Source organism: Chenopodium album, chromosome 17 (genome assembly GCF_948465745.1).
Source record: "Chenopodium album chromosome 17, dcCheAlbu1.1, whole genome shotgun sequence".
Taxonomy (NCBI): Eukaryota; Viridiplantae; Streptophyta; class Magnoliopsida; order Caryophyllales; family Amaranthaceae; genus Chenopodium; species Chenopodium album.
In genome coordinates this window covers 23580589-23597059 of record NC_137850.1, presented here as the reverse complement: position 1 = coordinate 23597059, position 16471 = coordinate 23580589, and the positions used below count along the sequence as shown (strand labels likewise).

At 37.2% G+C, this 16471-nt stretch overlaps 1 protein-coding gene across 11 annotated transcripts; it reads left to right on the top strand.

Moving 5' to 3' along the window:
• The first annotated feature begins 5572 nt into the window (after nucleotides 1-5572).
• Nucleotides 5573-13545, top strand: LOC145589530 (uncharacterized). Of its 11 annotated transcripts, none has more exons than XR_014101711.1 (12): nucleotides 5701-9006; nucleotides 9091-9266; nucleotides 9536-9623; nucleotides 9862-11010; nucleotides 11088-11173; nucleotides 11320-11481; nucleotides 11577-11750; nucleotides 11830-12052; nucleotides 12348-12568; nucleotides 12657-12750; nucleotides 12847-12969; nucleotides 13043-13545. XR_014101711.1 is itself a non-coding variant. In XM_081646135.1 (11 exons), the coding sequence occupies exons 10-11, from the start codon at nucleotides 12907-12909 to the stop codon at nucleotides 13280-13282; spliced, it is 288 nt and encodes a 95-aa protein (XP_081502261.1). In that variant the 5' UTR covers nucleotides 6533-9006; nucleotides 9091-9411; nucleotides 9536-11010; nucleotides 11088-11173; nucleotides 11320-11481; nucleotides 11577-11750; nucleotides 11830-12052; nucleotides 12348-12568; nucleotides 12657-12750; nucleotides 12847-12906; the 3' UTR covers nucleotides 13283-13545. The 11 variants fall into 11 exon arrangements, 2 of the variants coding, with proteins under 2 accessions (XP_081502261.1, XP_081502260.1); XR_014101708.1 differs by having other exon boundaries at nucleotides 9091-9411; XR_014101714.1 differs by having other exon boundaries at nucleotides 5704-9006; nucleotides 9091-9411; nucleotides 10891-11010.
• Nucleotides 13546-16471: the final 2926 nt, after the last annotated feature.

Here is a 16471-nt window from a genome sequence, read left to right as displayed (position 1 = left end):
TCAATCAATCAGCTTCACTTGAAACCAACCACACAGCCGTCCAGGGGCAAGACCAGCCGCATACTTTTGATAAGTTAGGCGGAGAAAATTGCAGCCGCATACTTTTGATAAGTTAGGCGGATAAATTTGAAATGCAAAAATTTGAAAGCTCAAACACAAGCGCAAAGTAATAAAACCGACTCAGTCGGTGCATTCATAAAAGATTTCCGTCCAACCAAACGGCTGGATGGATCAATTGTTATCAAATATTGTTTGCAAGACCCGGCTCCTCAGCCGGTAAAAATACAAATATACTCGGCACGCAGGCCGGAAAAACAAAGTGTTTGGCATACTGCCGCAGAAAAACTAAGGCTTGGCGCACAGCCGCTGAAGCTACTGCCCTGCAGGCGGCCCTTCCTGGTTCCTCTCGCCCTCCTCAAGGATTTCAACGTTTGGAGCTTCTGGAGTTTCAGGCTCCGGTTGTTCCGTCTCAGCCCAGGCGAGGAAGGACTCAGGCTCTGGCTCACCTCTCTCTCGCAAGTAGACGACTTCGTCAGCATACTTGTGAGCCAGGGCCCAGACGCCGTAATCCTTTCCAGGATTCAAGGCATCCCAGGCGATCTTCATCATGGCCTCATTATCGGCGGCCATCTCAGCAACCAGACGGTCTTGCTCCGCCTGGAGGGTTGCTCGGAAGTTCTCCTGAGCTTTAGCCGCCGCCTCCTCCATCTGGGATATCTTCTTCTTCAGATCAGCATTCTCTGAAGAAGCTCCTTGAAGAGCCTGGAGGTTCTCTAGGGCCTTCTGGAGGTCCTCCTTCAGCTTAGGGAGATCCACCTCCGCCTGCTTCTGGGCCGCCTCTGCAGCCTCGGCCCTCTGGTTGGCCGTCTGCAGTGCCGCCTCCAGCTCTTGAATTTTGGCCGCCTGCGTCATTTCGGTTGCTTTAGTTTCAAGGTCGTTAATTATGGTTGAATGGAAAGCAACATCATTGGCAATGGAGGCGGACTCCTTGGCCCGTCTTACCTCATCCCGTTTGCGGGTGTAAGGGCGCTTGAGACCGTCTACCCACAGCAAGGCCTACAAAAAATAAAGGTTAAGGATGCAGACGGGAAAGAGTGTAGAAATAGCCATTGAAAAAATTGGTTAAGTGTACTACCTCAGCCAGAAGGGTGACGATGCGTTCAAGATTGAACGTCTCAATCCCTGGGATAGCATCCTTATCCCGTTTGCCTACAGCACCCAGCATGGCCCTGGCATGCTTCTGGACGTCTGGCCAGCGAGGCGATTGATCTGCATCACAATCAGCATCAGATTGGGTTACTAAAGCCGCGCCTATCTGGTTCCGACCGTCTGAGGACGACGTTTGCTGGGAGTGTGATTTCACTCGCAGCGGCCATCCCAGCTCAGACGGGGATTCAAAGGGATTCTTACCTGCAGAGCCGGCCAGGCGGGAGCCGCTGGCAGCCGTTGAAAGCCCCCCGGTTGCAGGAAGAGGATGGGCCAAGTCTAGGCCAAGAGAGCCTGACACCTGCTCATTCCTCCCTCCTATTCTCATTTGCCTCCCAGGCGGGGCAGTAGGAGTAGTAGAGGAGGCGGCCTTTTTAGAGGACTTGCTTGGGTTTGAGACGGGGGTCTCCTCCCTAGCCCGTTTGAGATTCCTCTCAAACGTCTTGTCCACCTTGCCTCCCTGAAAATACAACTTAATGTCAGCAGACGACGTGAGGAAACTTTGAAAGTTAACTCAAAAAGCAGGTCAGGCGTTTACCTTGGCCCTGAGCTCACGCGCCTGGGCTTCCGCCAAATCTCGGCGGATCTGGGCAGAGGACCGTCTGGGTGTCTTCTCTTCGGGCAACATGTTTAAAGCTTCTCCTGCAAGGTCAGACGGAAAACAGTTAGAACATTAACAAGAAATTCATTTCCGACACAAAAGTACCCCAGACGGAAATGATTCAGGCGCATACTTCTATCAAACATGTGCCCTAGCCCGCAGGCGGCTAGGAAGCACTCGTCCCTGAACCATGCGCTCTTTGGGATCCAGTTCTTTGGAACCTTTATTACTTCCCCGGTTGACAGGGTTGCGTCTGTGAGGCCGAAGAGATCAGCCTCAATTATTTTGTCGAAGTCCTCATCCGGAATTCGAGGAAGACAGCACTTCCGACCCATAAGGTCAGGTTTCTTATTGTACAGACGGAGCTCGTAGTTCTCCCGTCTGGTGGGAGCCGTGCATAGGTAGAACCTGTGTTTCCAGCCGTCGAATTTGGAAACCTTATCCAAGGTCATCATGTATTGGGGGAGTGTGGACAGAGTATACCACGCTCTGAACCCGCCTGGGTTGCGGCTGAGATAGTGCATCTTGGCAAACGCTTCCCAGCCGGGGTGAACCCCTTGGAATTCACAGGCGGCAACGTACCCCAGAATGTTTGCCCAAGAATTGGGGGAAAGTTGCCAGACTCCGAGGCCGTAGCCTCTCAAAATTGCCTTCACCGCCTGGTGAAGGGGGAAGCGAAGACCTGCCCTGAACGCCGCCTCGTAACAGCCGAAGTAGCCGTTTGCGTTGCGTTCAGTGTCCTCCCAAGAAATGGTGCCGTCTGGGGGAGGCACCCTTATACTCCACCCGTCTCCCATTGGGTGGGCTTTCAGGAAATTTGGAAGATTTTTCTCCATCAGGTCAATGTCTTTTGAGGAGACGTGGATTTTGAAGGGATCATCTTTCTCCTTCCACGTCTTCCTCTCTTCTTCTTCACTATCCTCAAGCGGGGGAAGATCGTCACTGCTTTCAGAGGAAGAGACGTCAACAACCCTTCTCGTCTCCTCCCCTGATAAAGAAAGGGAAACTGAGGCGGCCTCTTCCCCGCCTTGGTCATTGTCCTCTTCCCCGCTTTGATCGCACTCCTCCAAAAAGGAATCAGGAGGAGTTGGGGGGCCACGCGGAGGGGACCTTTCTGGAGCCGTCTGGTGTCCAGAGCCAGACGCCTCCCCCTCAGACGCTTGTGCGCCTGAGTCGTCGCTCCTATAATTTGGGTCTCGTGCCGTCTGCATAGTCCGAGCCATTGAGTCCTGCACAGACGCGCAGATGGTCGGAATCCAAGCATAAGGGTGGTCCCAACACCCTGAGACGGCACTACCAGTCCTAGACTCAGCCGTCCCTGGTGAACGGCTGGATCCTATCCTAGGATGTGCCGTGTGTGTTGGTGATGAATCCATTTATTGCAAGGAATATATACAAACGGAAAAATGAAAAAAGAGCTGAAAGAGTCAGAGACGGTACCTTTAGATTTGATATCTGAAGGTAGACGGTTCCGCCTGTGTTGGTGCGTCTGGGTTTCTTCAAATATGCGCCTGACTCAGACGGATGACTTCTGTTCTCTCTTTCAAGATTCTAAGTTTACTCTGAAATTTTTGTGAAGTGTGGCAAGATTCTGAGGGTAAACGGCCATATATATAGAGGGTGAAAGGAGGGGCAACTCCGTAATTTACCCAGAAGTTAAACAGTAATTTTTTGGCGGTAAATTTACCATCGTTCAGCGAGTGACATGTGTCACAGATGCCACGCGGATTGCCACGTCACATCTGTGAGGGGCAAATGTTTAGGGTATTTTTACCCCGCCTTGTGGCCTAATCGGAGGGCGACACGTGTCAGCCCAAGGATAGTCCAAAGTGGACCATTCCCCGCTTGACACGTGTCATCCCAGATATTTGGGAAAATGTCGGCCTTCAGGCCCAAATCCCGAGAAAGCCGTAGAACGGCGCAGCCCACCAATGATTAGGGTTTGATACCCTAATCAGGGGCACAATTCCCAATGACCCTATAAATAGGGAGATTCCCCTCTTTTGGAGGGGAGGTTCACATTTTTAAGGTATTCATTACAAACTGTCCCTTTGATAGAGACAACCGAGCTTGGAATCCAAGCAGATCCCCACCTTAATTTCCGCACCTTTTACTCTACTTCAAGTTACTAACTTGAGCGTTGGAGGCGGAGCACCACCCAACTGGTGTCTCCGTTGATTTTGCAGGTACAGAGCCGGCAGGACCAGTCTTCGAGTTGTAACTCTCCCGAGGGACAAAAAACCCCAAAACAGTATTTTCAAACCCCATCCAAATAAACAATTATTGGACCCTGATTATAGACTATACTAAACTGGATTGGATGTTTTTTTATAAATAGGATACGAAATGACTGATTTTGTAAAACTGAAATGAATTATTTTTATTAAAACATTTTAGAAAACAGAAGAATTCACGAGAATTTTTCACATTTCACCTTGTTCAATAATCAATGACGTGAAAGATATTCATCACTGGGTTTGGTTTTTGGGGAGACACAATCAGGTGTCTACAGTAATTATTTGGAAGAACACATGTCATACAACATTCGAAAGATTAGAAATGACGAGTATGTAGTCTTGAAAATCTTTAACTTTGCCTTTCATTTTCATTGTATATAATATACTAATTTATGTGATTCGATGGCAGGAATGAACTGACGTTCTTTAGTTGTGATGGTGACTTTGTAAAAATTACCTTATGTGGCCATTTGATCAGGTACGATGCTCATAGGATGGTATTATTTTCAGTTTAATGACCTGTTAGGAAATGTAAATTTACTGCAATTACAATTGTTCTTTTTGTAGTATGTCAGGGTTGTAGGACACGTGTATCAAAAAGTGTAGGAGAGGCAATTCCCGGGTCGCAACAAGTGATACATGACCGATCCTGCATTTCCAGTTATTACCTTACACCTATATTACCTACTTTGGATTTGGTTAATGTGACATAAATCAACAGTTGACATAATTATCTGTTTATCTGCAGATGTTAGTTTTGCAGGCTCATACGAAAAGGGACAAAGAAAAGGTGAACCTAGAGGTCAGTAAGGTTGTAAAAAGTTACACGCACTATATGTATGAAACCGGCTTAAGTAGAATCAATGTGGTATGAATTTACAACTCTTTAATTGCAACTATATGTACCTTGTTAAAGGTCGGTTGTGTGTGTGAAAATTCCTTTTGGCTCACAGGTTTTTGTGCCAGTCCTCCGCGAACACCACTAGTGGTGCGCTGCATTCTCAATTAACAGACGTGAGGTCCTCATCATTGATTCCATTTTAACCACTAATGCGGCTCCGCGTAGGTAATGTGAAGTATAGTACAAGAAAAACCATTTATCGCAACAAGTTTTTGCAATGACTTAAAGTTTGTCGTTGCAAAATATAATTTTGGCAACGACTATAAATATACCATTGCAAATCTTATTGCAAAAAATAAAATTTTCGTTTCCCTCCACCAACCATTAGCGCAGGCAATGGAAATTTGGGGGTAAAAATTTAAAACTATGATTTGCAACGAAAGTATTCGTCTCAAAAAAAAAAAAAATTAATGTATAGCCACAACAGTAATTGTCGCGAAAAATAAAGTCTCGAGTATTGCAACAACTATAGTGGTGGCAAAAAATATCAATATGTTTATCAACAATAATAGTCGTTACCAAAAAATATATCAAAAATAAAAAAAATAAATTAAATAGCCAAATTAAACAAAAGAATATAGCTAATTCCCATCCTTTTTTATTTCATTTTGTTCTTATTCTAAGAACAAAAAACCCCAGACCACTTTCCCACTCAAGAACCTTACGCAATTTCATTTTCTTTCCTTCATTGTTCTTCGGCGGCGGCTACAGTGAATGACTCCACCGGCGACACTACTTGGCCTTTGCATGTAAGATTTCTAACTTTTAATTGTTTTGTTCAATTCGTAGGGTCTTAATTTTTTCAGGTTCAATTTAATTTCTAGGCTTAATAAAAAATGATGGGTTCGATTTTATGGTTTAGTGAAGGGTTAGATCTGAAGAATTTTACTATTAGAGGATTATTAGTTTTTACTAGCATCTGGGTACCAATCTGGGTATTAATTTGAAGGGTTAATTTTATAATTTTTGTAATTATTGGATGGTCAAGGTTATTTCTAAGTGGAAGTTGAGTTCAATTAATAGTTGATAATATGTGTTGCATGATATTACATTGAAATTAGCTTGTCGTTGAAAATTAAGTTCATATGAATTTCGGGGTTACCGTTGTAGTTTTCGTTTTTCATATTTTGTTGGGCTATTGGTTGAATTGTCAGTTTAGTTGGTGGTAATTATTAAAAACCTCCTATTATTTGCCAAAAAAAAAATGATAATAATTTTTGTGTACAGATTCTCTGTCTTGAAGCTACACTTTATACAATAATTTTCTCATTTTAAATTAAATCAAGGGTATTATTTAGAAACTTACAGTATGCAAGTGGATTGGTATTCAAAAGTGACAAATTCTCTTACCTAATATTTCATTAATTCAACTCATAATTGCATATCTAAAAGTCTACATCTTATATGGATAATGATATTGGCGTAGTGATGTCTGTATTAACTCTATAACTGTACTTGTATAGTCATATATGTTATTATGTTATCCAAACTAAATTTGAATGAGGTATTATATATGATGTAATGTATAATATATGTAGTTTTATTATTATCTTCTTAATCATTATTGATTCATATTGCATTGGCTTATGACATTGAAGTTATGTTTTTGCGATTTGATTGCGATTTTAGAGGACCTGCATTATAATTTGAATAATAACATTAGAGCAAGTTATTTAGAGACCTTCATTATTAGTGTGAAATTTAATAATTAGTTGCTGGAGACCCACTGCCACGGGGTTGCAGGTTTGCTCTGCACACACTAACCCAGGCACATCCTGCCCCAATAATTTGCATCTAACCGAACTAACTCCCTGCCAACAAAATTAAAAAAAATAACAAATTTATTGCTTCTATTATTAGGGTGGTAGTGGGTTTCTAGGCTGGTCTATTCTTGCTGTAGTAGGGGTTGGGAGGGGTAGTTTGTTTGGTGGCAGGTTTCCTCCTAAGGTGGGTGTGAGGTTTGTAGTTGAGTTTGCTTCTACAGGTGGGTGTATGTTGTTGTGGTGTGTTTGCTAATCTGGTTAGGCCATTGTTTTTGAGGGGCAGGTTGTGCCAATGGGTTGTGGGTTGGTTCTTTTTTTTTTTTTTTTTTTGTGTGTGTTTGTTTCTCTGGTGTGTTATGTTATGTTTTGTTGTTTGTGTGTTGGTTTGGCTAGTATGAGGGTGTCTTGTGATTAATAAAAATGGTTTATTTTTTTTATTCTATAATTTATAAATTTTTATCCTTGTATTGTGTTATTAATATACATGTTTTTTTTTTTCCGAGTATTAGGAGATGGATTTGAATAAGACTTGGATGAAAATAAGAAATCGATCGTCTCCTGATTATGTTAAAGGTGTTGATGGCTTTTTAAATTTTGCTTATTCCCATGTAAGATTAGATGATAAAGAAACTTTCACTATTAGATGTCCTTGTAATAAGTGTCGAAATATATTTTTTAAAAAGAGATGTGATATAAGATTAGACTTACTTAAGGGTGGGGACTGTATGAGAACTATACCTTCTGGGAATTTCATGGGGAAATTTTACAAAGTGTAAATGAAAATGAGTTTGATGATGATGATGATGATGATAGTGAATTTAATATATTGTGAAGTTGCTTCACTTGAAGGTTCTCAATAATTGGAGTGATAGCTCTTTTGACAATTTATTGAAGTTGCAGCGCCAAGCTTGGGGTACTACTCTTCCAAATTCCTATTGTGAGGCAAAAAAGTTGATCAAAGACTTGGGTCTTGATTATATAAAGATTGATGCTTGCCAAAATGACTGCATCATTTACTGGAAAGAGGATGAAAATTTGGTTTGGGCTAGCTTGTGATGGTTTTCAGCCTTTTGCCAATTCGCCATATAGTATATGGCATGTGGTTCTCATTCCTTACAATTTACCTCCTTGGTTATTTATGAAACCCCATTCTTTTATGTTAACTTTGCTTATACCAGGACCAACAAGTCCCGGAAGGGATATAGATGTGTATCTTCGGCTACTAATTGATGAATTGAAGGAGCTTTGGGAAGAGAGAGTTAAAACTTATGATGCATACTGTAAGGAAAATTTCAGACTACGTGCTGCTATTTTGTGGACAATTAATGACTTTCCCGCTTATGGAGATTTGTGTGCTGGTGTACGAAAGGTAATTTCGCTTGCCCATGCTGCCACAAGGAAACTAAACGCACTAAATGATGCATAAAGGTGTCTATCTACGTCATCGGCGCTGGCTCCCACTTAGTCACAAGTGGAGAAAGTGGAGTAAAGCCTTTGATGGTACGATAGAAAGGGGGCGTGCACCAAAGCCTTTAAGCGGGGATGAAGTGTTGCAACATTGTAGTTGCTTCACACTGGCTGATTATAGAAAACCTTCTAAAAAGAGAAAAAAGAATTCGTCTAATAGTTTGTACGGGTGGTATAAAAAAAGCATTTTCTTTGAACTACCATATTGGAGAAAACTAAAACTCCGCCATGACTTAGATGTTATGCACATCGAAAAAAATGCGTCTGATAATATATTGGGTACTTTAATGAACATAAAAGGAAAAAACAAAGATACCATGAAGGCCCGCTTGGATTTAGTGAAAATGAAGATTAGGGAGGAGTTGCACCCTATATTAGATGGAAATAAAGTCCGTGTGCCTGTTGCAAGCTACTGTTTGAGCCAAAATGCCAAAGCTGCCATATGTGATATGTTTGGGAACATAAAATCTCCTGATGGATATTTATCCAACATTTCACGTTGTGTGAAAGATGGGGGAAAAAGGATTTCATGTATGAAAAGCCATGATCATCATGTGTTTATTGAGCAGAAGCCGTTCGAGGTTTCTTACCAAAACAAGTGTATGAGCCTCTGGTCGAATTAAGTTTGTATTTTAGGAACTTATGCTCCAAAAGTATAAGTATTCGTGAGCTAGAAACCCTTGAGCAGCAGATTCCTTACAAATTATGCAAGTTAGAGATGGTATTTCCCCCCGCTTTCTTTGATGTGATGGTGCATTTAGTTATACATTTGGCGGTAGAGGCTAAGATTGCTGGACCTGTCAGATATAGATGGATGTATCCTATATAGAGGTAGCCCAATTTTATAATATTTTATTGTTTAATTTTCTTGTTTGGTAATAATTTTCTAACTTTAAAATTTGTTTTAACCATTAGGTATATCCAAACATTAAAAGCATACGTTCGAAATAGAGCACATCCTGAAGGTTCTATTGCCAAAGGTTATCTTGCAGATGAGTGCTTAACATTCTGCTCAAGATATATGAGTGACATTGATACTAAATTCAATCGAATAGCAAGAAATGATGATGATGGGGATGAGGTTGTTGAAGGTACCATGAATTCATATCTTGAGATATTCAGACCACTTGGTCGTTATATTGGACAGGGTGTTCCTGTACATCTCAGTTTTGAGGAGTGTAATCAAATTCATTCTTAAATTCTCCATAATTGTGATGAGCTTATTGAGTTTGTTGAGTAAGTTCTTTCAAATAAAATTATACTTGTTCTTGTTTTCTTGTCTAAATTCATTTAAACCTCTTGATTATTATTTGTAAGTTCACCAATATTTTATATTTTAATTTAAATTTTATTTCTACAGGAAGCACAAGCTGGAGTTGGAAAAGGAGTGCACAAGAAATATAGAACGAAGGCATAAAGCAGAATTTTCTAAATGGATTTATCAGCATGTATGTTATTTTTTGTAGTACATACTTTTCATTCATTTTCTTTGAAGTTTATTATGGACTATTTTAGTATTTAAATGCTTGTGACTTTCTTAGTATGAGTTTTTTTTTATTTGTTTTAAGTACGAAATATGCATGAAAAGGGAGATGTCGATGATGATTTGTATAATTTGGTTTGTGGTCCTTCAAGAGTTGTTAGGTGGTACACTGGTTACATTTTTAATGGTTTTCGATTTCACAGCAAGGATCGTTGTGAAAATAGGAAAACTCAGAATTGTGGCATTATGGTCCGGGGAGATGATACCTCTGATAAAGAATATTATGGTATTTTGGGAGACATATTCGAAATGCGTTACCCTGAAGGAAATCGTGTATTTGTTTTCTAATGTAATTGGTATGATGTTGGATTCCAAGGTAGAGGGTTTAAGGTAGATGAATTTGGATATATAAGTGTAAACAAGATACGGTTCTTAAAGACTGATGAAGTTTTTGTGTTGGAGTCACAAGTTGAACAAGTTTTTTTTGTCGATGACCCGCGAGAGAAAGACTGGCAGTTTGTTATTAAGACACTTCCAAGGGATTTATATAATATGCTTAGTGCAAGTGTCGATGGACAAGATGGGGATGATGTTGATGTTCATCATGAAGTTGATGTGGATGCATTTCAACAAGGGGAAATGCAAGAGCAATTTTTTACTTCTGATTCAAATGTTGCTAATTTGGTGTTATCTACAAACACATTTGTGATTGAACGAGATTCAAAGGTTGTTGAAATGGTAAAAAAATTCATGGAGGAGTACAAGGCAGATTATGACTTTATAAATGACGGCGAAATTGAAGAGTTTGATGACATCTCAAGTGAAGAAGAAGAGGAGTTTGACTCTGACACATAAGTGACAACTTCGTTTTAAGTTATCATGAGTAATTTTTTTTTTGTTCCATGTTTTCTTTGTTTTATTATGCTATGCTTTTGGGTTGTTTAGTGTAGTTTGTTTAATTGTACAAGTTTTAATTGTGATATGCTAATTTGGATATTTTGACCTTTTGGACTATAATTGATCATCTTCTTCTTTGGTTAATAAAATGCTTTTACTTTGCCAAAAAAAAATGTACTTGTATGAACACTAGCATGGGATTTAAGTATTATTGATTTAATAATTTGTATTATGCATCAATTAACAGGTTTTTTTTTTATTCTTCTAGTACTGCTATATTTTTTTATTGGTGTAGGAATAAGAAGATAATACCATCACTACATAAATGATGCCAGGAAGAGGAGGCAAGAGTACGGGTAATCGTGTTATTGCACCCGGAAGGCTTCAAAGTCTAAATCAAGCTAATCGATTTACCCAATGTCACATGCAAGATGGTGCTTATATGGTAGAAAAAGGTAAGAAAAATTATGTTATAACATTATATGGCTCTAATTTTTATATATAAACAACTTTTTTTTTTTTTTTAATAAAGGAACAATAACAAAATCTCCGATCGTAACAAAGGTCGAATTGGTAGTCCATCTCAAAGGGACAGAGAAATCGAAATGGCTCTGAGAAGTAAGACACTCTGTACGCATACTGTAACATTTTTTTAAAAAAAGTAATATCCTTTTTTTTTTCCGTCTAAAATATTCAATTGACAATGCTGAATTTTTTTTTGCTACATTAAGTTAATAGTGACTAGTTATTTCATATACTTACAGATTTAGAGAGACAACGAGCACCATCTACTACGATGAACATAGTTAGAGAAATAGAGTCTCCAACTCAGGGTGATAGTTATGTCCAAACCCCTGATAATGATGTAGAGAATATCCAAAATGATGAAGGAAATGATTTATCTTAAGGTTTCATTCTAGCTTTAGGTAAGTTAATAATGTTTTAGTTTCTTAAAATAATTGTCAATATTAAACCATATTTGATTCATAAATACAAATATGTTAACATAATTTGGTGATAGGTGCACTAGGTAAGAGAAAGAGATCCAATAGGCTAACTTCAAGAGTTATAGACGCTTTGTAAGTGAACTCAGCTGCAATTCCTAAACCCACTGAGCCAAGGGAGGAAAATATAAATGAAGAGGTACAAGCCAATGAAATTGATAATATGACAAATTTAGAAGATGCAACTCAAGGTAAATTTTAAAGTTAATAACATGTGTAGATTTTATGAAATTCTTGAATACTTTGTAAGACTTTATTATATGCTAACAGATACAAGTAAGAGAAGGGGAAGAGGAAACAGGGGGAAATATAAAAGTTATGTTGTTGACATGAAAATCAAGGGAAAAGGCTCTAAACTTTCAGTTTACATTCATGATGAAATTGAGCGTGCAATTGGAGAAAATGCAAGACACCTAGTGAATGAGTGTGGTCAAAACTAAGGCCCCATTGGATGTTCGAAATTGGCAGGAAGCTTTTTCAGTTGCTAGTGAAAGTATGTGGAAAGAAATGCTGGTAACACTAGTACATTAACTTGATAATTGCTGTTAAGGTGTTTGTTTGTTTGTTTGTTTGTTTGGTTTTTTTTTTTTTTTCCAAAAAAAAAAAGAAATATAGTTTGAATTTTTTACTAACAGAAATTGTACAGAAATAGGATAATTACTGTTAACTTGGTAATTATTACTATGTACATTAACTTGATAATTGTTGTTAAGATAAAAAAAAAGGAATACCGTAATGCTGTAAATTATGTTTGGCTATTTATTATTTATATTCTTTTTACATTGTAGGACAAGTTTGAAATTGAATCTAGTCGAACTTTGAAGATGTACGGTTTCGTTGTCGATACCATGCAACAATTATATAGGTTGTGGAGATGCCGGCTACATTACTACTACAAGAGTCCCAAATGTGGAAAAGATGATGCTCAGCGTATGAAGAATCCTCCCCCGATGTACCCTTAGAGCAATGGAAATCTTGTGTAAAGCATTTTGGATCACCTGAATTTAAGGTAATTTTTCCTAATCAAAAGCATTAAATTAGTCAGCATTCTATAAGTAATAAACTACCTTTTTTTTTTTTGAAAACTACTCATGTAGCTTGTAAAGTGAAAGGAACTCTAAGAATCGACTGTCAACCAATAGATGTATTCGAACAACTGGAAATTAGGCTTTTGTGGAAGTAGATGTACTGGTAAGATTGATTTCATGTATGGGTTAAAAAAGTAAATACTTTTGCTTTTATTATCTTTAAAATTAGTCTAATTGATCTTTGATGTGTAAACAAAAGAGAATGGAAATGTAAAGCCTTCTACAGATGTAATATGGCTTATTGAACACACACACTATAATGGGAAAGGCGAGATGGGCAGATGGGATACGCTCAAAAGAAGTACATGTGTGTCCTACTAAAGTAATAACTCTTTATTATTTATGATTTAACGTAATCTGATGTTTTTCTATTCTAATTTTTGTATATCTTTCAGGATAAATTGAAAGATGTTGTTGCTAAGGTAGAGGATTCAATGACTCAAGAGGAGATTTTGATTCAAGTTTTAGGTTCAAGGTCTGGTCACTTTCGTGGAAAAGGTTCTGCTATTCGGGCTTATTGTAAAAACAAACAGCAACTAGAGCAAAACAAACTTGTAATGGAACAACAAGAAAAAATTCAAGAACAAGAAAAACAGATTAAAGAGCTAGACGAAAGCCAGCAAAAGCAACAATAAGAACTAGAGGAGTACAAAAAACAATAAGAAGAGCAAATGGAGGCTTTTAAAAGGGACTTATTGCAGCAGCTTACAAATAGAAGACTCTAGTTAATTTTAACAACAACGTAAATAGTACCTTTTTTTTTTTACAATTATGAAAACCAAAACAAGGAGTTAGGGCTTTTTCCTAGCATGAATTGCTACTTTGTATGCCTATGTTACTATAATTTTAGGAACTTTCCTAATCGTAAGACATGATAGTGTTGTTACTTTGTGCTTGATATCTCTGTCCATATCTCTTACACTTTTATTGCTAAAATAAAAGTTATCATGTTTTAGCATGCTAAGATTGTGATTGTTCACGGTTGCTTGTGTTTAGTACTTACTTTTTGTGTTTTGTATAAACTTATTTTTAGGTGCCATGGTCATTCATTTTGGAGGTTTGATGAATGGATTTTTTTTTGCCAGGATTGTGCTTTCCTTTCAATGACTGAAGGTCTCTTTTGTGTTTATTAAGCACATGCAAATGTAATTTTTTTAAACTCAGAGATAGGAGAATATTAGAAGGTATTCGGCATTATATATGTAGTATAATGTCGTTATTTATATTAAGGACATTAAAGAATCCTTAGTTAGGTTTTGTATTAATACCCAAATATATCATGTATTTGACAAGTCTTATTACAATTATTACCATTTGGGTATGACTAATTTATATTTTGATGTAGTTATTTCGACCACATATTCGTTGCAAAAATTATATTTTTATCTAAAATTTGTTATCAACAAATGTGTATTGTAGTGCTACTTTTTCAGTTGGTGTAACATACATCTTTTTAGTTACAAATTTGTTGTTGATGTAGGGTTAAATAGCAACGGTGTTGTCGTTGCAAAAGATGTGTTTTAATAACAGATTTTATTGTTGTTACAGAGTATAATATTTATAGCAACAATGAGAGTCGTAGCAAAACATAGATTTTTCGCTACGACTTTTGTTGTTGCTATACATATAAAAGATTTATTGCAACAACATTTTCTGTCGCCAAAAATGAGATTTAAATAATCGAATTTAGTGTGTTTTGTAACGACATATATTTAGCAACAACTCTTGTTGTCGCGAAAAATAGATTTTTTGCAACGATTAAAATTGTTGCCAAAGATTTGGCTACGCCCGTTCCCGCAACGACAAAAGTCGTTGCAAAAAGTATTTATTGCAACGACTTTTGATATATTGCAACGACTTTTGATATATTGCAATGACTTTTGCCGTCACGATAAAAGGTCTTTCTTGTAGTGGTAGATCACCTGGTGGGAATTGAAAGAAACACAGGTGGTTTGGTGTCTACATATATTATTCTTCAAGTAAGTTAACCATTCAGTGGTTCATTTTAGGTTACTACAATGGATCTTGCATGTCAGAATATGGACAAAGAGTGGCACATAGGAACCATTGCTAATTGGCCACGGTCATCCCTTAACATGAAAACCTAAGGAGACTTGTACTTTGCATTAACGTGTTTTCAATAATTACTTAATTTATACAATTTCTATTTACTTAATCATTGTACATGTTACCCCCCATATGCAGCTGTTGAATTCATATGTTAATTGCAATTAAGCGCAACTCTGACAAGTTGTTGACAGAGATGGCTGAAGTGAGTTCTAGTTTCTTTTGCCTTTCAATGTCTAATAACATTCTTAAACTTCTTTAGCCAACCTCAACCATGTTCGTGCAACTTTTTGATATGGATTTCGAGAGGTCATGGGTGGTGTGTGAAGACCTCTTGTCAGAGTTTAACCAGTCAAGGGAAGATGTTATATAGCTACTCAACAATGTCTAAGGGTTGTGTGACTTTAATTTGGTAGTTTGCTGATGTAGTATTTTGTGAGGTGTTGAACAGTTTTATTGATGAACCCCATTATTGGCCAAAAGTGTTAATTTTTTGCCTACCTTTTGTGCTAATTTATGGGGTACTTGAAAATACAAGTACAAAGTTGTTAAATAAACTTAGCTTGGTGAAAGTACATAGTTGAAACTACACTAACTACAATGCCATAATTTGATATTTGCCATAATTTGATATTTTCCATAATTTGATATAGCAGCGACAAATAAAGTAACCTACTGACAATATTAGACGTACCAACTACAATGGAATGGTTCGGATATTATTGCACGTATCGTTCTAATATTAACTAAATCAATTATAGGTGGGCCGTATAGTTTAGTAAGCTGGGCCTTATCATACAAATGGACTAATAAAGCTGGGCTTTATAAAGTTGGCCCTTAAACACAACAACAACAACAACAGCAACAGCAACAGCAACAGCAACAACATCAACAACAACAACAACAACAACAACAACAACAATAACAATAACAATAACAATAACAATAACAATAACAATAACAATAACAATAACAATAACAATAACAATAATAATAATAATAATAATAATAATAATAATCATTTCCATAGATTTATAATAATAATACTCATACTACTACTAATAATAATCACGTTAATTTTCAATAATAATAATAATAATAATAATAATAATAATAATAATTTCCATAGATTTATAACAACAACAACAACAACAATGATAATAATAATAATAATAATAATAATAATAATAATAATAATAATAATAATAATAATAATAATTTTAATTTCAATAGACTTATCATTTAAATAGTTCGAGTGAACATCTTTACTGTCATTTTGGAAACTGAAAAGTGTCAACGCTTGACAATCCGATGTTTGACGAAATTACTTGTTCCCATTCTAATTTCAATGATCATCCGTTGTTATTGGCATTCCCCATGTTATTAAGTTTTGGGGTTATTATCCTGTTTACTATTTCAATGATAGATTATAGATTACATTCACTATTTCTTTGCATGAGCTCCTCCTATAAATACACACTTTTCATTATGATAATTATCATTTTATCAAAACATTCTCTTTCTTTTAATTTTCGTTCTCTTTCGTCTCTTCTCAATCTCAAAAATGGAGGAGTATGAAGGTATTTTATGCACTACTAAAACATATAAGGACTAAATGATGAACCGTTTGGTGAGATTCAAATTATATCAATGTTCATTTCTATACTAACTTACGTGTTCATTTCTGTACTAACTTACATGTTTCGTAAGAATCAAATTATATTATTTGCATGTGTTTAACTAACGGTTGGCATTGT

Excerpts from the sequence above, each read along its gene's own strand:
- LOC145589530 (XM_081646134.1), top strand. The coding sequence starts at position 12,907 with ATGGGAAAGGCGAGATGGGCAGATGGGATACGCTCAAAAGAAGTACAT. Across the intron at positions 12,970-13,042 it reads TACATGTGTGTCCTACTAAA|GATAAATTGAAAGATGTTGT; the intron begins GTAATAACTCTT and ends TATATCTTTCAG.